The sequence below is a fragment of the Morchella importuna genome, assembly GCF_003444635.1.
Source record: "Morchella importuna strain M04M26 chromosome Unknown Morimp01GS001, whole genome shotgun sequence".
Lineage (NCBI taxonomy): Eukaryota > Fungi > Ascomycota > Pezizomycetes > Pezizales > Morchellaceae > Morchella > Morchella importuna.
Window position 1 is genome coordinate 2,963,485 of NW_025763398.1, and position 23,451 is coordinate 2,986,935.

The 23,451-nt window shown below is 46.3% G+C and overlaps 6 protein-coding genes across 6 annotated transcripts; 4 read left to right on the forward strand and 2 right to left on the reverse strand.

Moving 5' to 3' along the window:
- Positions 1 to 514: 514 nt before the first annotated feature.
- Positions 515 to 4,280, forward strand: LAJ45_00757 (uncharacterized protein; the record flags this gene model as incomplete). Its single annotated transcript, XM_046110358.1, has 6 exons — positions 515 to 555; positions 1,245 to 1,336; positions 1,413 to 1,743; positions 1,814 to 2,020; positions 2,076 to 2,544; positions 2,601 to 4,280. The coding sequence occupies 6 exons, from the start codon at positions 515 to 517 to the stop codon at positions 4,278 to 4,280; spliced, it is 2,820 nt and encodes a 939-aa protein (XP_045977051.1).
- A 4,118-nt stretch (positions 4,281 to 8,398) lies between these two features.
- LAJ45_00758 (uncharacterized protein) lies at positions 8,399 to 10,753 on the forward strand (the record flags this gene model as incomplete). Its single annotated transcript, XM_046110359.1, has 10 exons — positions 8,399 to 8,418; positions 8,482 to 8,641; positions 8,970 to 9,049; positions 9,263 to 9,282; positions 9,335 to 9,607; positions 9,674 to 9,689; positions 9,899 to 10,056; positions 10,117 to 10,321; positions 10,390 to 10,655; positions 10,731 to 10,753. 10 exons carry the CDS (start codon positions 8,399 to 8,401, stop codon positions 10,751 to 10,753), a joined length of 1,221 nt encoding a protein of 406 aa, XP_045977052.1.
- A 1,073-nt stretch (positions 10,754 to 11,826) lies between these two features.
- LAJ45_00759 (uncharacterized protein) lies at positions 11,827 to 13,366 on the forward strand (the record flags this gene model as incomplete). Its single annotated transcript, XM_046110360.1, has 3 exons — positions 11,827 to 12,028; positions 12,097 to 12,433; positions 12,535 to 13,366. 3 exons carry the CDS (start codon positions 11,827 to 11,829, stop codon positions 13,364 to 13,366), a joined length of 1,371 nt encoding a protein of 456 aa, XP_045977053.1.
- A 1,319-nt stretch (positions 13,367 to 14,685) lies between these two features.
- LAJ45_00760 (uncharacterized protein) lies at positions 14,686 to 15,568 on the reverse strand (the record flags this gene model as incomplete). The annotated part of the gene is made up of 2 exons (XM_046110361.1): positions 14,686 to 15,097; positions 15,162 to 15,568. The coding sequence occupies 2 exons, from the start codon at positions 15,566 to 15,568 to the stop codon at positions 14,686 to 14,688; spliced, it is 819 nt and encodes a 272-aa protein (XP_045977054.1).
- Positions 15,569 to 19,530: 3,962 nt separating this feature from the next.
- Positions 19,531 to 20,843, forward strand: LAJ45_00761 (uncharacterized protein; the record flags this gene model as incomplete). Its single annotated transcript, XM_046110362.1, has 5 exons — positions 19,531 to 19,622; positions 19,968 to 20,060; positions 20,114 to 20,189; positions 20,265 to 20,737; positions 20,792 to 20,843. The coding sequence occupies 5 exons, from the start codon at positions 19,531 to 19,533 to the stop codon at positions 20,841 to 20,843; spliced, it is 786 nt and encodes a 261-aa protein (XP_045977055.1).
- A 294-nt stretch (positions 20,844 to 21,137) lies between these two features.
- Positions 21,138 to 21,427, reverse strand: LAJ45_00762 (uncharacterized protein; the record flags this gene model as incomplete). The annotated part of the gene is made up of 2 exons (XM_046110363.1): positions 21,138 to 21,190; positions 21,250 to 21,427. 2 exons carry the CDS (start codon positions 21,425 to 21,427, stop codon positions 21,138 to 21,140), a joined length of 231 nt encoding a protein of 76 aa, XP_045977056.1.
- Positions 21,428 to 23,451: the final 2,024 nt, after the last annotated feature.

The following is a 23,451-nucleotide window of genomic DNA, read 5'->3' on the forward strand; positions in this document are numbered from 1 at the left end:
ACTTTGGAACTGCTCTTTTTTTTTTTAGACGGCTGCAGTTCGATAGGACCAGTGGTGGTGGCGTTTAGATAAATGTTTTCTTTTTGCTTTTTGCGTACTTGAAGATTGGCTCCTGTGCAATGGCGTAGAGATACATGTACTCGTACTTTCCTAACGTTTGTAAAAGGGACCACTATTGCATACCATACTAAAATTTGGACTTGGCGCGTATTTGTATGGTATGCAATAGCGGTTCCTTTTACAAACGTCAGGAAAATACGAGTATGTACATACATACATCATATCCTGGTGATATCACTCGTTTTCTGCTTTTCGCGAGGAGTATGTACCTACAGTACTCTAGTTACTAGAGTACACACAAACCTAAGTTTCAACAAGGAAGGATAGACAAGAAAGTTGCGTACCGCTTGAGGGCCCCAACTCTTGCTTGGACCAGATTGGTGTTAGAGCACCATAACTCTGGAAATTCCTCATTGGATATGCGGAATATATTTTCAGTGGATCCAACGCAGGGATGGTCAATGCGGAAGAGCGGCCATCAAAAGACTTGCTTGGGTAGAGCCATGTCGATGTGGAAAGGAGATACATGTAAAGTATATTACCAAACGCCCCAAACGATCAATATGATTCCACTCTTCCATAGTTGTCCCTTCATCAATTCCTTGCCTTGCCTTGCTTGGTTGGAATCTAAAGAAGGGGGTTAAAAATTCCAGGTTCTTGGGATGGAGTGACTGCTTAGTTCTTGGTATTTTGATAGGATCCAGTGATCTCCTTCTTTCTCTTCCTTTTCATCCTCACCCACACTCACTCATCTCAAGCGCACTTCGCTCTCACTGGCTGTGTAGCATCCACTCCTTTACCCTTTCGCTCACTCGTTCATTGATTTACTACCCCGCCACCAAACCAACCTCCTCTTGTTCCTTCCTCCTCCTCCTCCACCTCACCCCTCCAGGCCCTTGAACCCTGGCTTTACCTGCCAGTCGTCACCACGCGTCTCGTTGTCACATCCAGCTGTATCGCCGCGTTGTTGTGCATCATCCATCATCATCTGGATCTCTTCCAGTCAGGGCTGTGCCTATCTTCCACTTAGTCTCCCTTGCAGAGTGACCCTTTTTTTTTTGCCTGATTCGTTACCACAACCCGACTTCTCGGTTACTAGCGAAAGAGACAACCCCCCTGCTAGCTACAATAATCTAAGTAAATAAAACCTGTCGTCACCCAAGGGGTCTACTTTTTCTGCCCAGAGATCCAACTTTTCCAAATCGAATCAAACAGGTTAACGGACACTCCTGTGTGTTGATCACCCTACAACCGGTACCTGGTTTCAGTTTTGAGGGTCTGTATATCTTGGGACCTCTTCCCACATTGCGAGTCGCAAAGGCCTGCCCCCACTGATCAACCCGACATCACAGATTCGTGTTTAGAAACAAACACCCCTATCGTCAAGATGGTCGACGAAAGTGACGACCAGAATATTGCCTCTGCGCGTGGTGTGTCCACAGCAGCCTTCTTGTCAACTCTAGTAGTCAATTTAGTAATTTTCGCTATCTTAACGACAATTTTTACGGTCTTACGTCGCTACAACAGGCGGATCTATGCGCCTAGGACCTATATCAGTACTGTAGAGCCTTGGAGAAGGCTCAAAACTACTGATGATGATGGCGATGGCTTCGTCGATGAGGTGGAGGATGTCAAGGGCTTTGCCGGTTTGTTGGGCTGGATACTGAGCGCTTGGAAGATTAAGTCAGTGGCACTTGCGAATCAATGCGGGTACCCGCGTAGATCTGATCTGATGTGCTGACGATCGTTATAGGGACGAAACTGTTCTCCGTACTAATGGTCTTGATGGTTACTTCTTCCTACGTTATCTGAAAAAGGCACAGACAATTTGCTTTGTCGGTTGTTGTTTGACATTTCCCATTCTTTTGCCCTTGAACGGAACTGGAGGTGGTGGACAGACCGGATTGGATATTTTGTCTTTCAGCAATATTGACACTAAAGACGCTAGTATCCGCAATCGGTAAGAGCTTATCAATTGAGCCTCGCGTTGAAGGCAGCCGCTAATTGGACCGCAGTCTTTACGCTCATGTGTTTGTTGGATACATCTTTTTCGGTTTCGTTCTATTCACTGTTTACCGTGAATTGGTCTTCTATACTACTCTGCGCCAGGCGTACATGCTCTCGCCTCAATACGCCACCCGTATCTCTGCTAGAACTGTACTCATAACCACAATTCCCAAGAAGTATCTTACTGAGACCGCTTTGAAGCGCGTCTTTGACAATGTCAAACGTATCTGGATTAACACCGATACCAAAGAGCTCGAGGATTTGGTCGAGGAGCGTGATAAGACTATCCTCAAACTTGAGGCAGCTGAAGTCAAATTGATCCGGCTTGCAGATGCTGCTAGACGACGAGGCGCTCTTGGACACGACTCTCCACAGGAAGATGGTGAAGTTGAGGGCGAGAGCGGTAGCATTGCTGCGAGATGGCTAGACAGGAAGGACAGGCCTAGTCACAGATTGACACCCTTGTTCGGAGAGAAGGTAATTCCGGAGTCTAATTAATTCTTGAAATATAATTGCTTACTCGTGTGCTTTAGGTCGATACCATTGACTGGTGTCGTGGCCGTCTCGCCGAGTTGAACCCTAAAATTGAGGAATTACAGGCAGTACAAAAGAACGGTGATGGCAAGAAGATGAACTCTGCATTTATTGAGTTTACTTCTCAATCAGCTGCTCAGATCGCTCTCCAGACCCTTGCACACAACAAGCCCCTCCACATGGCGCCCCGCTACATCGGAATCACCCCTGAAGAAGTTATCTGGACTAACCTCCGTCTTCTCTGGTGGGAGCGCTTGGTAAAGGGCGCCACTGTTACCGCTGCGGTCTCTGCCCTCGTTCTCTTCTGGTCCATCCCTGTTGCCTTTGTGGGTCTTATTTCCAACGTTACCTATTTGGCCGATACAGTCCCATTCCTGGCCTGGCTCACCGACCTTCCTAAGCCAGTCTTGGGTCTCATCACTGGTCTTCTCCCCGTTGTGCTCTTGGCCGTATTGATGGCTCTCTTGCCCATCGTTCTTAGAATCCTTGCAAAAATCTCTGGAGAGCCCTCAGTCTCGTTCATCGAGCTTAAAGTGCAGAACATGTACTTTGCTTTCCAGGTCATCCAGGTCTTCCTTGTCACCACATTGACATCCGGAGCCTCTTCTGCTGCTAGTTCTATTTACAAAAACCCGATGTCGGCCACAGACCTTCTTGCCTCTAATCTTCCCAAGGCTTCCAACTTTTATATCTCATTCATGATTCTTCAGGGTCTTGCCATATCTTCGGGTGCTCTGCTCCAGATTGCTGGTTTGGTCTTGTATAAGGTTCTTGGTATGCTCCTCGACGGCACCCCGCGCAAGCAATGGAACCGTTGGTCTTCTCTGTCGGGTCTTGGGTGGGGCACTGTTTTCCCAATTTACACCAATATCGCTGTCATTGCCATCACGTATTCCATGATTGCGCCCCTCGTCCTTGGGTTCGCTGTGGTTGGTCTTGGTCTTCTACACTACGCATACAGGTACAACTTGCTCTTTGTGTACAATGTCAATATTGACACCAAGGGCCTTGTGTATCCACGTGCGCTGTACCAGACTCTTACTGGTGTCTATCTTGCGCAGATTTGTTTGATTGGTCTCTTTGGTGTTAGCGAATCCCCCGGTCCTGCAGTCCTCCAGGTAGCCTTCCTCATTTTCACAATTCTCTTCCAGTTGTCTCTTTCATCAGCCATGGAGCCTCTCCTCCGCTTCCTCCCTAAGAACCTCGAACGTGAGGAGGAGTCTCTCCTTTCCATTGAGAACGGCGATAATATCGGAGTCGAAGAAGAGGATGTGACTCCGGTTGCATCTAAGGCGGATGGTGACAACGTCAAGAAGACTGTTCACCCTCCTCTTGAGGGTGTTGCGCCAGCTGCGAGCGGTGGCATGATTGCCAAATTCTTTCACCCCGAGACATACGAGAACTACGCTGTAATGCGCAAGCTCATCCCTCAAGATTTCCCTGAGGCTTCTTACACCGCCAATGAGGAGCAGGAAGCATACATGAACCCAGCTATCGTGGCAAGGCCACAAGCCATTTGGATCCCCAGAGACGAGGGTGGTGTTTCACGGCAGGAGGCGGCACACACAGGAAGTGTTGTCGATATCTCTGACGAAGGTGCGATTATTGATGAGAAGAGCAAGGTCGTATGGATCGAGGGCGAGATGCCACCGGACTGGCACCCAGGACCGGTTTATTAATCGGGCTGGTTCTGTTTCTATTTCCCACCTTTTCTCGTTGTATCAAGCGTCTGTTTTTTTTTACCTTCCTAATTTGGGTCTATTGCTTTTTCCTTAATACCCAGCTACTCTATCGTTTATCTTTTCCTTATCAATGTACCTGGCGCGTTAGTAATGCTGTCTTGCCAGCCAACAACCTCATTATCAAAAAACAAAACAACAAGCTATGCAGGCTGCGTATCCGTACCACTGGAAAAACATAGCAGCGTGCGAAGAGGAGAGGAGGATGGGGGAGAGATGAGGTGTAACCGTCAGCAAACAAGGGAGGCGGGCTCCTGTAGGAGTTATTTTTTTCTTTCATGCTTAGTATATAATCATAGTTTGTCAATAGCTTGATACCATCACTTGTTCTATGTATTATCTGTGGCTAGTCCGGCGGTTGATAGTGGCGGTGGTGTTTGTGGTGGTGGTGGTGTGAATAGTAATGACTGATGAAGAGCTTTCTGGCGTCGAGTGAGACTTGGTGTTGCATTGGCCGGTCCTGTGATTTGTACCTACACTTGCTCGAAGTTAAGGCTGGCCTTGGCTGCAATGGGGGGAGTCGTTGAGAGATTGTGCTCGATGGATCATCGGATATCGCTCGGTGGTGGTGGTGAGGTGTGTTGAGTGTTATCACAATACCTAGCTAGCTGCGCATGCGTACTAGACAAAACGTTAAAGCTCGCCTTAGTGGCATGTGAGAGACGTGGTTATCATTGTGGAAGAGGGGAGTTACATGTACTCTTAGATAGAGACCCCCAACTTCATAATAGCGATAATTAAACGCCCAAGTCCTAGTGTCCTGCTAAAGGTATTTTTATAATTACTGCATGCTTTCTCAATCACCACCACCACCACCTAGGGGCCTACCGGCTATATATATATATACCTCAAGATCCAAACCTCCGACCCCATCTGCCTCCAGTGTCCTATAGTAATGTACTTTCTCTAACTAACTACTAAGGGTCCGTTTGGCTGTTCTGGAGATATTGAAACTCCATTTAATAACTGCTCCGTTAGGCGAGAGTAAACAGAGCTTTTCAAAACGGAGTTTGGGTATCTTTGGGCTGCCAAACACCTGGTTGTTAACGTTGATTTTTTGGGTTGCAGTTGCAATGGCTGCAACAGCGAAACGGAGCTGAAAAGCACATAAGGTACCCCCTACTTTTCAAAAACCTGTTCCAACACCTTAGTGATGGGCACGAGTACGTTTCGTCTTTTCTCGTGGATTATAGGAGGTGGCCTCGGAATTGGCAATACTTAAGCTTAAGCTATGGATGTATCGTGCAAGGTCTCGAGACTTAGGGTTAGGGTCACCCGGCCGAGCCTCCGCACCAGTTTAGGGCCCGTTTGGTTAGAACGGAGTTTTGGTGGGAAAATTTGCGTTGAACGGATTTTTTTGGAATAACTCCATTTTCACGAAATCTTTTATGTTCGGGGGTGCCATTTTGTAGTGGAATTTTGGCTGTTGTAAGGCCGAAACTGAAAAGTAGATCCTACTTTTCACCAAATTCATGCTGACAACTAACATCATTACTGCTGTTTGGCAAACCTAAACTCCGTTTTGAAAAATCTCTGTTTATGCTCGGAGTTTTGAAACGCCAAAGCAGCCAGACGGGCCCTTACCTCACAAAGACACTTTTTTTACACGGAATGTTTTTTGGGGAAAACTAGATTTTAAAGCCAATATGAGATCATAGACGATCACTCGTAAGTTTCGAAAAAGTCTCGAGACTTTTTGTCTTGTGCCCATCATCACTACTTGAACACCCTAACGGAGTTACAAAATTGGCTGTCCGAACACAAACTGTTTTTACAAAATGGAGCTTCGAAGAAAATGAAATGGAGTTACAAGTATGTGGTTGCCACACAACTCTGTCTCCTATAACTCCGTTTCGACAGGCAGCCAAACGGGCCCTAAAGGTTCTACTGATCTCTCTCCTTGTGACTGTGACTTCTAACATTTTCTAAAATATATGTAGACTTGCGCATATACCAGCTAGTCAGATAGATTGATGGATACATTATCGTACTAGAGCGTTTAAGCTCACCTCTTTTTTTTTGTTAAGAAAAAATACCAAGAAAAAATACGAAGAAGATATGCGTACTTAAGCCGGCGAGGTTATAGGATCAACAGGATCTAGCTTCGGCGTTTCCTTTACAAGTCGCTTGGCTGCATATTTTCTTGGTATTTTTTTCTTGGTATTTTTTCTTAACAAAAAAAAAAGAGGTGAGCTTAAACTCTCCATTGTACTGCCATATATGAGCGCTAGCTTACAAACAAGCAGGGATACAATTGAGTTAGCTTGTTAAAATGAGTAGTATACAGTTGATTGATCGTCATATACGTAGACCGGTGGGTCTTGATCCGGATGTCATTGCGGTGGGGAGATACGGGGACTTCGTGGATGTCTGAGCTTCATACTCGCATTGTGATTGTCCCGATATATACTCAATTTGATAAACATATGGTTATTTATATGTAAGTACACGTCAGTAGTACCATCCATTAGACAGATTTTACAAGCAGTGTACGTAACAACAGCAGGTGTTCGGACTCCAAACTTAAGTAATGCGAGACATGAAATCTGTACGTATCAAAAGTTGCACGATGTTTCATATATAGCGAAGAAGTTTATATAGTCTGGACCTACAAGCTCGCGCACGTACTGGCCAAGTAAAAAAGCAAAATAACTGGAAAAAACCACCAAATACAGGCGTAATGTGCGTGCTCGTGCGAGAAAGTAAAGTGGGAGTACAAATTAAACCATCTTGCAAAGGCTTCAAAATTTCGGATTCTGCGCGCATGCCATGATTCACATCGCGGTAGATATATGTAGTACGCACTCCGTCTGCAAAACCTCTCTAATTATTATAATATTCGTAGATGAATACCGTACCAGTCATACAACATCTCACGGTGAGATGCAATTTGACAAAGCCGCGATAACGGCCAGCCAACTTAGAGCATAGCATTCCACGGCATAATCTAGAAAAAAGAAAAAAAGAAAAAGAACGCTACACCACTGGTTGATCCAGCTCCTGCGGCGCACGGTAATGGTTTATACATACATGTATGATATGATGTGCGTATTACCAATTAATGAAGTAATGCGTATTGCACATCACGACCGCGTATATCTGATATTAGCAAATCCGGTCTGGAATATCCCGCCCGCGCGTAAGTACGGGCCGGATACAATTGTAGTTTTTCGTCTAGCGCCCCGACACAACAGGACGTCTCTGTTTACGCCATCGCCATCCCCCGATCTCCCCATTCCTGCCTCGTGAAAACCTTCCTCCTGTCTTGCATGTACTACGCCTCGCTCACGCACGGTCTATCACTCGAGACTTGGCAACGGGTTGTCGGGGGGCTCAAGCACATCACTTCACTTTATTGCAAAGCTTGACATTTCACATGTCGCATGGGTTCGATAATTTGATTAATGAACCCCCACCTGGCTGCACTTTTTTACCCCTGCAGGTGTTATATTGAGGGTGGGGCCTGGGGGGAGAATTAAGTGATGGGTCTGTAAGCGAGCAGAGGATTTCAGCTGAATAGGTAAATTAAAATGCTTGTTGTACTCTTACTTTACTGAGTGTAGGTATGTGCATGCATGCACGCACATTAGAGTGCACTCTCATGGCAAGCATGGCAAGGCACAGAAGTACGTGTGTACCTACACGTATGCGCTCTACTGTAGAGTTTGATGAGGCCTGAAATTAAAGGGGAGCTCGGTATAGTGAGTGAGATACTCTACTAAGGTACATGTACTCTACAACTCTACCCACATCAGCTATTGCCATAGACCTCCAGCTTTTCCCGAGCGGGCCGTTCGGGGCATTCGAGAAGAGAAGACCGAGACCAGGGCCCCAGAAGGGGGGGTTGGTGCCTTGGCCGGAGAATGCCGCGTGATGGCAGGCGGGCGGTGGGGGTTAAGGTGCTGTGTAGAGAAGCGAGTAAGCTTTTGCGGGGGAGGAAGGGAGGTGGAGTGGCGAGAGCAGGGTGCCTAGAGCATCTTGGGATCTTCGGATGAGGTGTTCGGGGTGGAGTAACCTTACAGAAGAACGGTCAAGACTTCAGTGAGGTGGCGGAACGGATGGCTTCTCCATCGGGGAGGTCTGGGGCCTTTGACCAAGGCTTGGTGGATAGCGAGTGGGTTATGCTGACTTAGGATGACAGGCAGTGTAATTGTCTTCTGGAGGAGGTTATGCGAATGGGTAACCGTGATAGCTCATATGATCATATGTTTGCTAACGACGACACGCGCGGATTGTGTCTTGAGTGGTGGCTTCTTAAACGACACGACACGACACCCAGACTGGACATGGCGGTTGTGCACGTATGTAGACGCTTGGTGTTCTGTTCGAGCCGCGATAAATTGATGACAACGGCCCGATCTCATCCTCCGCTCCCGCCCTTGGCGAGTACGGTCTCTGCGGGCATTGCCCACCCCCCTTGGACCCGGGCGGGCATTCACTGAGGGCCGCGCTGGCTGGAGAGAGTGAGTTGACAGTTGGAGACCTTCGTTTTGGGTCTGAGAGAGGTTGCACCCGGCTTAAGCACTTCGAGTCTTACCTACGAGGACACCGCCAAGTTGCTCACGAAGAAAATGGAGCGGAAATATTAACTAGATCAAAGTTATCTTGGTGTTTTTATGGCCATTGTAGTCATGCACGTTTTTATTAACTGATTATAGAAACCCGGCATTTGTTCTAGCTTGGATTCTCCGAGTGATACAACGTGACCCGTAAGTACATATTTACACATATCACATTACCGCACTATATATATATATATAAACAACTCCCTCTAAAGAAATCTCTTGTCAACCCACTTCTTGCTTCCTATCGTGTTCTCAACGCTCCAAGTCTTCTCCGCCTCCTCTTTACCGATCAACTTTGAGAAGTTCGCTCTCTGCGAGTTCCACGCTGATGCACCCTTATTATTATACTCGGCATAGTACACCGCATCAGTCCTTGGGTCGGTGGAGCCCCAAATTGACCATCCACGCAGGTCTACAACATTGCCAAAGTCAGAGTTCTTGAACACGACAGTGGAATGGTTGCGCCATGGGCGTCCGAGGAACATGCTGTTGTCCGTGGCATTCTCGACGGTGATGAGCTTGGCATTGTCAAATACGTAGGCACCAAAGTAAGAAGAGTTCTCACGGCCTTGGGCTGTGATATAGCCAGCGCGCGAGGAGGCCAGGATAGCGTCTTGGAAGTATGCGAGACCGCGCATGCCGAAGATGTAGTCTACGGCGCCCTTGATGTAGACGTTGCCAAAGAAGGCGGTGCCGTTTTGGGTATAGACAGTGTCCTAGTTGATACCTTTAGTTATTGCTTCGATTGCGGCTAACATTTTGATTCAGGGCATACTTGGAAGGAGTAGAAGCCAGACGAATAGTATCCATTTCTAGCACCCGCCTGGCACAGCGCCAATGCCTGAGACTGGGACCCCTCTGCCCCGCCGGTACCATACGAGTTCTCGATATCGATGTTGTACACCGTCGTATCATTTGAATAGATCTGCAAGGTAGCGCTCTTTGCGTTCGAGCCGGCCACTGAGGCTACCAGCGAGTTTGTGAGCAACACAGTGTTGCCTTTCTGCGACTTGATGTTCTTGGTGTAGCCCTGGAAGACGGTTGGGCCTGGACGCCAGAGTACCACTTGCCCCTTGTAGGTTCCGGGGTAAATGAAGATTGTCTGCGAGGAGGTGTCATTCGGGAGGGCCCAGACGGCGTCTTGCACCTATGTGAGTGTTAGTGGGGTGGAGAAACATATTCCTTGAGTATGCAGGCTTACGGATTTGAAGACATTGGGGGAACTGCTATTGATGTCGACTACAACAGAGCCCTTGGGGGGCTTTGTGATGCCGGTTGCGACAGCCAGTGTTACTGGGAGCAGGAGCAGGAGGTTGAGGATATGCATCGTGATCGTGATATAGAACAGCTACGAACTAACGTTTCTGCGGTACGATTTGGATTGAGATATTTAAAGATGCTCAATTGGATTGGCTGGTCTGTTCCTGTTTTCTCTACTGGACAAACAGAGAAGTAGCAATTGACACCAGCGGGGGGAATTCCAGCATCATTTATATACTGCGATTTCTCCATAACTCCGAACATCAGCATTGCAAGGTCTGGAGAAAGAACCACATCCATAATCCCTGGAAGGAAAAACTCACAGCAATCAAAAACCAATCTTTCCAAGCCTCTAGGGTTTATATTGCAATTGCATTGTATTCGCGTACAGCATATGCCCCCCACCCCGGAAAAATGACGTTTGGATGGATGGAGATGGCCGTTAACTCTGAATCGATACCCACCTTTTCGTCGCATGTAGCTGCTAGCTGTAAGGACCCCGGATTTCAATCTAGAGTACTTTGCCGGCCTATTGATACCGAGATGCCTGATTTATTTATTTCAGCAAGAATCAGAAGCAGTACCTGAATACGCCACGAGTTTTCACACATGACCACATGTGCAGTACTTGGCATAATATGGCGAGTATGTACCTGTTTATTTTATGGCTTCTATGTGTGGGGTACTTTATAATCACTGCCATATCCCGGATTACCTTTTCTTCCTGGTTGAAATATATATACACACACGGATGGCGTTGTAGTTGAATGAACGAATGTGGAATGGCTACTACCTAGGCCTCCTACTACTACTAGCTACTAGCTACTGACTTACCCCAGATTTATTTCCTTCCCTCATTCCCCACACACCCCGCATATATCCACATCCCTGCTTTTGTCGGCAATCTACAGCCCCTGGTCGGTTACCTCTAATTTTTGCTAAGCTCTGTACATACCCGGGATATTTTGTGGGGTCTCGGTGGTATTATACCGAATGTGGCGTTCGTCTGATGTTAGTGTTTATCCGAATCTGCTGTCCGAGCGAACGTTGAGGAGAGCTCATTCAGACTAACTCGGAATCTGGTCATAGTCTGTGATACACATGTTTATCATGAGGGTACTGAGCTGTTTTCAATATACGAGCTTGCTATCTACAAACATCGTCCACTCGGAGCTTTAATATGTATGTACCTACATGTTGGGTCTGTAATCATCTGGTGCGACAGAGGAGTAATATCAAATCCAGCCTGATGGAATTACGATTACGCAGCTTCCCGGGTTTTTGCATTTCGGCTGCTTTTGAGTCTCTAAATCCTTCCTTTTACCCAGATGCAGGGGAAATTTGGGTGCCAGCGGGTCAATTTAAATGCGGAGAGATGGGGGAGGGTGGATACAAGTACCTATCTGCGAGCATCTACATGCACAGTAATATACTAGCCTCGGCACCCAAAGGTCCGCTGGGAAATCTTTTCTACATTGATCTACTTTTTTCCATTATATCGAGTATATTCAATTTTTTTTTTTTTGGGGGGGGGGCACGTGAGGGGAGGCAGGAGGAGGAAACTATATAATGCTGCAAAAACCCACGAGATATATGCATCTCACGATCCGGCTCATCACTCCCTCTTTCGGTGCCCCGTACGTCTGTCTCTCTCTGAACAAATGGCCCGCTTCTACTTGATCTTCAGTCTTGCGGCCGCCGCAGGACTCGCCTCAGCCACCGACATCTGGGGCTACGGAGAGCACACCACCGGTGGAGCAGCCGCCCCAAAGAGCAGCATCTACACCGTCACAGACTTCAACGAGCTCCGTACAGCGCTCGACAATAACGGAGCCCCTCACGATCCAAAGATCATCTACATCAGTACGCCCCCCTCATTCCCCCCAATTCCCCATATAACCAAACCATTAGCTAACAAAGCCACCAAACAGACGGCCTCATCGACGGTGACTACCTCGCCGATGGCTCCCTAGCCACGGAAGAGCACTATGCCCGCAACGGGAATTATACGTTTGAGCGCTACCTTGACTCGTTCAACGCGACGCTGCGCGCTATCCTGGGTAACTCGACGGACCCGGCGGACGCGGCGGAGCTTGCACTCCTTGACGCGCAGGAGACGTTCCGGCAGGCGGCGTCGAACGAGCAGGAGGCGCAGATTGTGCTCAAGATTGGGAACAATACGACGATTGAGAGCGCAAAGAAGGCGAAGGTGGCCAGGATCCAGAATTCGTACATTGCATTGAATCAGACGGATAATGTCATTCTGAAGTATGTTGTTGTCGTTTGTCCTGTGTCAATGATCTTTGGGGGATGTGGGTTAGGAGTATGGGGAGAAAAGGTGGGCTAATGATGCTTTCCGATATACGCAGAAACTTTGAGGTTTACTCTCCCATCGATCTCTTCCCCGAGTGGGACCCCACCGATGGCTCAACTGGTAACTGGAACTCCAAATACGATTGCATCGGCGTCGTGACCAGCACCAACATCTGGATTGACCACATCACGCTCTCCGACGGCGACCACCCCGACTCCGATGAACCCATCGTATTCGGACACCAGATCCAGCGCCACGACGGCCTCATCGACATCACCGAGGGCTCCGATGCCGTAACCCTCTCCTTCAACAAGTTCCTCTCACACGACAAAACCAACCTCATCGGCAACAATGACGCCGGCAACCTCGGCCCCGGCGACACCGGCCGCCTGCACGTCACAATGTACGGCAACCACTACTACAACTCACTCCAGCGCAGCCCGCGCGTGCGCTTCGGCGAGGTGCACGTCTTCAACAACTACTTTGAGGGTCAGAGCTCGGGCGATGAGAAGATCGTCTACTTCTTCGGCATGGGCATCAACTCCACCATCCTCTCTGAGCGCAACGCGTTCGAAATCAACGGCACCGAGTCGATGACCACCAAGACGAACCTCGTGGTCGGTAACTACAAGGGGTACAAGTTCAAGGATGTCAAGTCGACTGTCAATGGCACAGAGGTTGATCTCGAGGCGGTCGCAAAGACAAAGTATGATGCGGCTAAGGCGTCGGAAGTTGCGGCGGCGGCGGCAGCGGGCAGGGTCGTGGCGGAGTGGGCGACGCATGAGTATACGGATGTGGTGTTTACGCCGCCGTATGAGTATCGCCAGAAGAAGACGGAGGATGTGGCCAAGTGGGTGTTGAAGAATGCGGGGTATGGGAACTTGTAGTTAGTTGTAGAAGTTTAGGTTGTGTAATGGACTTGTAGTTGGTTACCTGTGGAGGTTTATGGTAATGATAATGGATATTATTGTGTATGTAGTGTAGTTAAAAAAAAAAGGAAGATGTACAGAAAAATAAAGATTATGCAATGCCAGGTGTAGCCTCTTCTCCGTTATGTCGAGCTGTTAATCCCCGGTGTATTTGTACCAAAAACCTACATCAAGAACCCATGCCCACCCAAACCCAACCAACCCAAGCTTTCAAAATAATACATGTACCTCTTAAACCGAGCAGTCCTAAGTCATGATCCGGATAACCCGCAAAAAACGCAACTCCCGAAAAACAGAAAAGACAACAGTACAATATCGCAAGTAAAGTTGCATGCAATTAATGAATTAAACAAAAAAAAAAAAAGTACAATATCGCATCACAGTTAATCACTCGATGCCGTTTTAGTTAGGGTTAGGTGAAGGCGGCGGTGCCTTTACTTTTTTTCTCGGGGAAGGTCGGGCCTATATGGCTAGGACCCTTATATCTATCAGGTGAGCTCGGCGCCCAGGGTTAATCAATACTATACTAAACGCTGACAGGCGGGGTTCACGAGTGGGGCACGGTAGGTTGCTGATGGTAGGCTGTGGATGGATCTTACGGTGGGGGATGCTGTTTGTAGGATCTGAATGTATTTAAGTACGGGACACTAGATGTCTATGTAGCATGGTGCGTACGGCTGTGTATGCGCCGGTAACTGCCTGGTCTTGAGAATATATGGAGGAGGGTTCGTGTCTGAATGGGGAAGGTCTCCCGTTAGAACCGCGGATAAGGATGGTTGTCTGCATTGGAGCTGGTGAAGATGGGGGGGTAGTTGTTTTCTTGCTCAGATCCCAGGTTTGCGGCTACGTTTGGTTTCTGATTTGTTTTTGATAGGTGCTTTAATTAACAGGACTGTTCCGCACTGGCGCAGCGGGAATTATTAGTACTAGCGGGAGACGTAATACCAGCTAGCTCCTATGTACATGTAGTGCCAAGAGGCAAGAACAAAATGTGTTCAATCATTGACCCCTCAAAGCTAACTTCTTGCGGGATAATGTAAACTAGAGTGTGATCTAATCCAGACCGTCTAGTATATAGCAAAAAGTCGTTTTGCGAATTAAGCAGAACATGCTATTCTGAAAGAAAAAAATGCCTTGGAATTTCCCGCTGGAAGTCCTCTGGTAACTAGAAAGTAAGATCTATGGAGGCTCCTCACTAATATGACGGTAAGTATAAACTAAAATAAACGCCCGATATAGAACAAGAAACAAAATCGGGACCGGCCCGTAAGATGATTTTATAAATATAACACCGCAAACCCCCATGCCACCGAGGCCACCACCACCACCTCTGTACCAACCCTCCCCACAGAAGCGGCGCCAGAGCTCCTCCCTATCCCCTCCGGCGGCCCTGGAGGCCCTAAACTCGCATTCATCCCCACCGCGACCACAGCACCGTTATCCTCCTCTATAAGATTCGCAAACACCATAGCATCAATAAACGGGAACTCCTCAATCTCGATATCGCTACACATCTCCCGCAGGTCTTCAAGGTTCTCGGCGCTGGGGACATTGAGAACTACGGACTGTGTGAGGCAGTTGTCGGCGCAGAAGCGCTGCACGGAGGCGTCGGAGGCGGTGTCGGCGGAGACGGCGTTCCAGGCGATTACATAGTCCTCCTCGGTAATCATGCAGAGCACATTGGTCTTTCTGTCGTGGCGTTAGACCGGGGAACATTGATTTTTATGGGGTATACATATATATGTGTACCTACAGATCTCGGACGCATTGTTTCCAGTATAATAATACGCCTGCCTCGCCGTCCACCGCTGCTTCTAGCCATGATGTATCCAGGTTCAGATCCCTGAGATCAATGCCTGCACATGCGTCTTTAAGTTTTTTTTGGAAATTCAGTAGTGAGGCTGCACAGGTTGGGTTACATGAGTCCTCGAGTGTTTCGTTCTTGGTGTCAAGGTTGGGGGATATTAAAATCGTGGTGTTGCAGTTTATGGGCTCCGTATATGCGGAGATACAGGCTGCGGGGAGCTCGTCTGTAGCAGATGCGGGAAGAATGCCGTTAAAGAGCCAGGAGGGCTTGGTGATGTTGAATCCCGTATCGAGGAGAGCGTGGGTGAGGGGGATTATTAAGGTTATGAAAACTACTGATAATGATCGTCGCATCTCGTATATCTTTACTAGAAGAGAAGGATACGTAAGAAGAATGTAAGTGTATATTGTCAAAGCCTAGCCTTGCTATATTAGCTTTCCAGGCCGGTTTATTATGAATGAACGTATTCTTGTCGTCAATTGCAAATGCCCACGCAGTAAAAAAAATATTCGAGAAGATCAACCAATCCAGAGCAAAGAAGAGGCCGGGAATATTGTAGATTATATCCTAAGAACTGTAGCCAGACCGGCCATAACGGGTTTCATGAATGAAACGCCATGAGGTCTTCGGCCCGCTGATAGCGATATCCTCTCCTGGTGAGGTTTCACGAACACCTTATACAATAATTCTTTGCACTTTATCCGATATCTTATCGTCAGAGATTTGAGGTTCTAGCTGTTGCTGGCTAGCTATGTAGCGATTTATGAAGATGACAAAAGGTTGTCGAGCAGGGATAACAAGAGTTGTGAAACGTGTAGTGATGGAGATACGATAGCCATGATATGGCACGTGAGCAGTACCTCTAAAACGCGTACTAATACTGTCCTCTTTAAGGCCAAGCTAGTTCTAAGGTCTTAAGAAAAAGCCTAAGGTCTATTATATGAGCACCCCGAAACTTACATCATCTTGTTGAAATAAGGTTTTTAGATTGGTATTTCTGGTTAAACTCCCCGGCCATCGAGCTTCCTACAGCCGCTTTTTATCCGACACAAAAATTCCCCCACATCTGTATGAAGTTTTTATATTCTGACCGCGCTGGTAATAAAACTGTAATTCTTTGTGATGTAGATGGATCATGGGGCTCGTTTGTCTCAGGTACGAACTACGTATGTACGGATGCAGCGGCGTAAAAACTAAATAGCTTGGTCCCATTACAGTCGTCGGCGGTACTACATTAACCTAAAGATACGAGTCAGAACCCTGTAAGTTTAATGGCGATAGAAATTGCTCCCAACCTGTAGAGAAATCTTTTTGTTCCAATGATGCAATACCCAATGCTCTCGACAGGTTGTGAGCAGTGTGGGCGACAAGTGAAGCTTTTTTAAAATGATGAGTGCCTGGCGGCCTTGTATTTAGCTTTGGAAATCGTGTTCTAACTCAGATATACGTAATGTCTCCTCCGTGCCGAAGTTAGCTTCTTCACCTCCTCCCCGCTTAGCTCCCTTGGATCCATAGAGCATGAACAAGCCCGATATAAAAGATTAAGGGGACCAAGGCTATCAACTTTAAAAGGTGCTCCCGACGACCTTCTGATACATCAAATGAAAACTATTATTAGGAGATGTAATTCTCTATAGCTCTGGAAACGGTATTGCCAAGAAACAAGAACAAAATACGTTTTAATCATTGGCCCCAAGCCTACTACATAAAGCGATTGCTGTACATATACTGTTGAGGATGTGCTTACAATATAGTCTAGTACTAGTACATCATACTTAATATAAGATTTATATTTGCAAAACCCCGATGTGCAGTGCTCGTATCCCACCATGATAAAATGCACTAAGCAAAAGAAGTGTTAACTGAAGACAGTGCGGCCAGAACAGCACAGACTACCGAAACTTGAGGCGAGTCCGGTCTAGCACACCGAATATTAGTCCGAAGAATTTTTTTATAACTCATCGGTTGAATATATAGCCCAAAGGCTAGGTACGGATATATTCATATATCGGTTAGTTTATCAAAACTTCTAACCAGCAATAATAGTATTGGCCCGAGTCTCGCGGGGAACCATAGGATGTCATGTGCTCTCTATTCAACACAAGAATTGAGGGTTAATTTCGTAGAAGCTTTCGTATCTTTTAATTCATCACTAAGAATAGTGTCTGATTGCTGGAAGTTGTATGTAGCGACTCATGATCATGTGTAATTAATAAGATTCCAAATCCCACTGCATACATTCTTCAACTACCCACTAACTTCTCCAATTACCTCTCATTATCGGCTATACTATTTGATCTATGGCCTAGTACTCCTAGAAAGTCCGCCTCATGTCAATTTGTCGTACATGTTTTCACTCTTTCAGACTTTGAATATTAATACTAAGTGCATGTGCACATGCAGCACTGATACTAGTGTAATTAATATAGTTGAACATTAAACTTGCAAATTAATACCCTTCAAGCTCAGCGGCAACTGCGTTCATTCCCTAAGACCCGAATAGTTAGAACCACTTGGGTACATACCACTTTGGTTCCCCAATATATTCGTGCATATCATGTACAGTTTCGGCCACTTTTGCCTAGGGTGCGTCCAATTGAGGATACCCAATATAAATAGTCACCAAGCAGCAACACATAATACCCGGTACAGTGTGTGGTTTAGAAAGAAACCATGTGGAAAAAAATCCGCGGCCATGGCCACGGCTTAGCTCGCTGATCTGGTGCCGTGAATCGAATGTTGATTCTAGAGATAAATATCTGTTGGGCTCGTCTTCACACTCCAAAAAGATTACATATAAACCCTGCTGTATGGCGTGTACTCCTTTGGAATACCGGGCTCTTATCCACAGCCTTGGTTTGGGTGTCGGTGTCGGCCTTTACTCCGGCGCCGGCGTCGATATACTCGAAATCTTCCAGCCATGATCAAACTCGAATCCACATGATGTATCATCCACAGCTATTTTAGTGGCATACCACCGTCGCTTCCTTCCATTAACGTATTGTAACGGAGTAACCCATGATTTAATCCTGCTCTCGCTTAAAATAACTCATACCACCGGTACCCTCCATCGCGGCAAAATTAGGGCCTTTTACGCGCTTATTAGCAATAGTATGCTGGGTGTGTATTTTACATCACGCACATCTCTTGGTCGCTCCGTTATCCCGAGAATGTCTTGGCAATGTAACCGAGTGATTGGGCATGCAACGTGCGTGATCGGCAAGTCGGCTATCACATATATTGAATATAAAGTACGTACTCACTCTAGCCGAACAGCTCAGGAGTGCAGTCTACCTTGAATACGACATACTTGCATACTTAGAGATATTATTGATACCCCTATCAACAAGAAAGGACTGATGATCAAGGGCCAGCCATGTAGGTAGAGCTGGAACAGTTGAACTAATCGGAGTATTAATCAATCGATTGATTGTATAATATAGATGCGTGAACCTCAGGTAGGAAGCTATACAGATGTCTGGGTAAATAATCGACAAGCGCTGTCAATGATTCTACTCTAACCCGTGCCCATAAGGCGTCTAATCAGCCGACGCAAAAAGATAACGATATAGGAACGTACGTACGAGCCCGCTAATATAACACAGATTACCCCAAACCTGCAGGTATCCATAACCTACTCGAGAATCCCCCCTTCAGCTACCTCATGTACTCCTCTCAAATTATAGCCTGTTCATTTAGAATAAACGAGGTTTTATGTACGCATACGCGATACAATCCCCAGACACACGTTTCGGGCCCCATACCTACTCCATACCTTCCGCATGTAGGCAAGAATAGGCACGAACAACCCTCAAGGAACGAAGAACACATACTATTAATGGAGATAGATATCCTGATAGAAATATTTTTGCATTAGTGAAGAGCTGCCGTGCTGTGCAGGTAGGTTTCCACCTATAGCTAGTTGAGAGTACAACCGAAGAATTAACATCGTTCAAGGGATAGAACCAGATGGCCCATGCAAAACGAACAGAGCCTGCTCCGCCCACGGCCAGGATTCTCCATGAACCACGTGAAAACCTCCGGCCTGAATTCTCCTAGTGCCGGGAATGCAAGCGCTGAAGGGGGTTTTCTCTCTCGTAGTATATATAGTAGATAAAGAAAAAAAAGGTCAAATAAACAAGGTACCTGGTTTGTAAATGCGGGGCCACGTTTTGATCAGAGCACACATATAAAAGATCCTCGAGAACCTAGATTGGCTATATCTTACTTACTTTCTTATAAGCACTCCTCCATAACATTAAACCCAAGGCCAGAAATTAGATTAGTGTAAATTCCACGCGATCAGCAGCAAACCATGGTACCGTCACCGGCTACTCAGAGCCCGTTGATAGCAGAATCTTCGGGTTCTGAAGATAATGATTATGATTCCCTCTATGGGAGTGGCGCGTACGTAGCAAACCTTAGCGTCTCTATATCTCCTCAACGACTGTCAGCCAGATTCCTAACATTACCAGCGGCACTGATACAACATCACTTGCATCTTCAATAACCAAATATAGATATGAAAACGGTCGGCGGTAACTACCCTCTTATCTCTTCAGTATCTAATTCCCAGACTTACTGTTATACCCCCACAGATACCATGCCTACAGTGATGGCAAATACTGGGCCCCAATGACGATAAGCAGAACGGGCAGCTAGATATATTTCACCACATATACTCCCTCGTACTAGAAGGAGACCTTTTCAAAGCCCCAATTAGGAATGTCCCGCAGAATATTCTTGATCTAGGTACTGGACCGGTATCTGGGCGACCGATATGGCGGACAAGTTCCCGTCGGCCCGAATCATTGGGAATGATCTCTCCCCAATCCAACCTGAATGGTATGTTACATCTCCACTAACTCAAGAGTAATTGTTTATTAACATTTACCCAGGGTACCCCCAAATCTCCAATTCGAAATCGATGACTTCACGAAAGAATGGGCACATCAGCCCAATTCTTTCGACTTCGTGCACGCCCGTGCCCTCTACGGCAGCATTAGCGACTAGCCGCAATTCATCTCCCGTGCATACGAGGTCACGAAGCCCGGCGGATGGTTTGAATCTGTTGAGACGACAGTGGAGCACCTCAGCGATGATAACTCCATCCCCAAAGTCTCTGCAGTCCTAGAGTGGGGCCGTAACTGTAAGATTGCAGAGGAGAAGATTGGAAAGAGTTTCACTCTGGAGTATAAGATTAAGCCGTGGATGGAGGAGCAGGGATTTATCAACGTGGTCGAGAAAGAGTATAAGGTACCTGTGAGGCCGTGGCCTCGGGATAAACATCTTAAGGAGATCGGGAAGTATAATTTGTTGAATATGCTGGAGGCAGCTGATATGTCCCTTTTGACTTTTGAGGTCCATTCGCCTGGAGAATCTGAAATAACGTTGATTGTAGAGGGATTTACAATGGCGATTTATACACGCGTCCTTGGTTGGAATCCGGTTGAGGTCCACGCCCTGCTGGGACAGGTACGAGCGGAATACCTTAATAGAAAGGTCCACGGTTATTACAGATTGTATACCACCTAAACTACTTTTCACCATGATCAATACTAATTTCGTGAACCCAGATTCGTTGTTTACGGCCAAAAACCAGAGGATGCAGGTAAGGATGCCGAGTAGATTGGTCTGGAGCAGAAAAGCACGTTATTTTCTATATGAAATCTCCTGCGTTATTATGTATTATTTATGTACTTATGAATTATTTCCAAACTTCTCCTGGACTTGGCTCCTATCCCAGGCGTACATGAAAAATAGAGTGTTAATTCACAGGATCCTTCTTCTCAACCCCCTCTAGTGCCAACAAAACCACCAGCCTTAACATGATTCTCCACTCTCAACTTTCTCCAGGCTGCCTCTTCTGCAGTCATATAAACAACTGTCACCTCCTTATCATCCTGAAGCAGAAATAATCTCTTAACCTTTCCCAGAAAACCAGGCCTTTTTTGGCGACCAACCATCTTCTGAATCTTTTGCAACATCTCTTCTTCAGTATATGTATCCTTTAAGAGAACTGTTGATAGCTCACGCTTCAGAACTGGGACGGGTCTAGCAGTGGTGGTTGCCGCATAGGTTTCTGAGATTCTGAGACCATCTGTTGTAAGGATGTACTCGACAGGTGGTCTTGAGGAAGCAGGTGACTCCGAGATCAGTGGGCAGTTATTATCTGGCTCATCGGGAAGTCGTAGAAAGGATCGTTCTGCCATTCAACCGGAATGTAGTAGATATAGGGCCGATGTATTTTCGATTGGACAAGTTGAGTGCTCACCAGCAAGCAGAATTAAAGCTAGTGAATCATGGGTGAACTGTGTAAACAGGTCAAGATTGATGGATGTTCGGGGCGGAGGGGGTGATCACATAATTAGCTGTTCGAATACAGGCAATCAGGGGCCAATATCTGCGACAATTAAAGCCCCCGGTCCCTAGGCCTGGCGCAACACCGAAAAGAAAACAATCCGTCAATATTAGGAAATAGATATATTGTTACTCCACAAACATGTTTTGTGTATGTTAGCTTATTAAGTGTTCAGCATTTGAATGTGAGCTATATGCAGTTATTGGCGTTATAAATTTAATTGAGTATGAGCTATATCTTGAATAGATAATAGCCTAGCAACCCCGGATGATATATCACGGCGCAGCTCTACCTAGGGCCGATCGTAATTAATAACCTTGTTTGCCCATACTAGCACTACGACGAACTTCAAAATGCCTACTCATCTTAGCCTTTATCATTACCGACGTAGAATGCAATGTTTTACTATCAGACAAAAACTCTCCCGCAGAATCAGAAACCAAATTCCATAGGCGTAGGGTAATTCAGATTCTCCATTTGATTTCGACTCAGAAACTAAACAGGGAGTCTTCCGTATCGGATTTATCATGATCCCCAAGTGAACTATAAACGTCCGGTCAGAAACGGCCCCCAATAAACAATCAATCGTTGTGGCACATGAACTAAGGAGTGTTTAGTTCATCTGTTCTCGAACAACCCGTATTATATCGATAGCAGCTAGGAGCTAATAAACTTTAACAACTAGTACCACTGATCTGGGGTTCCCAAGGACCTTACTTTATCTCAGTCATAGAGAACGCCTAGTCCCGTGCCGAGACTGTGATAATTCTCTATAGCGATAAAAGTGTTGAAATGGAATTATAAAATTCCATTGCATGTCGAAATACACATCCTATTCCACCAGTACTGGAATTTTCATGTATCCAGACACAACAGAGAGCTATATGTGGTAAATCACCGCCTGTGCAAGTAGATCTCGTCTTACGAGATTTTTACTAGACTTCTCATATCTCCAACTCCGCTGAGAGAACGGACGATATCCACAAAAACACAGTGCGATAGAAGGGCTTCCAGGAGAAGCTATTGGAAAGGTTACTTCCTACGTTGAGCTACTGTTAGTCTGGTGTAGAGAAACCCAGACACAAAAATCCTTGCTTTGGTCAAACAGAACGAGAAAAGAAGAAATGGAGTGTCGTTAATTTAAGCTTTCGTACACGTACCCAGTTGGCGCCTAGGGCCTAGGGCCTAGCCTGCAGAAGCTGCGATAAAGGTCTTAGAACGAGGCTAACGTTACCCTCCAGCCATCTTTCTAGATCTACGTATGTACTTAACTTCTCCCCCGCCCCCACATCTAGCTCCCCAACGCAAACACACACAACACACAGAATCTACCCCATTCTAGAGAACTTCTGATGAGATGGAAAATCATCTACACATAAATTTATGCGGTGAGTACCTAAAGCTTTGAAATTTTCGATTCCGGCCGCTGACCGTGAGCAATCGAGCTACCTACCCAGAAAACCCCTCTCCTCACCAATAATTATCACACTACATTTAGATTAGATACAATTTTTCCCTCAATTCAACATGGGAAGCAGGGGTTTAACCTATATTTTAGATATTTATACTATTAGTAGTAAGTAATATCCAATATCTAAATATAATTATGATATCCCTGGCTTTATCCTTACTAGAGCTGACGGAGAATGTGTAGATTACCTAGGCCGTCAGGCCTGATCTCAATCGTGTTGCTCATTAACCGGGTGCGGAAGTTGTGATATATAAAAAAAAACTGTAGGAATGCATAGCTCCTCACGATTTTACACTAGCCCCCACCTAATCCATGATATCATCTAGCCATGAACTCTATTGGGTTTGAGAGACACGACTGAGATCAGGTCAGACGGCCTAAGGGATAGGGGAAACTTATTAGTG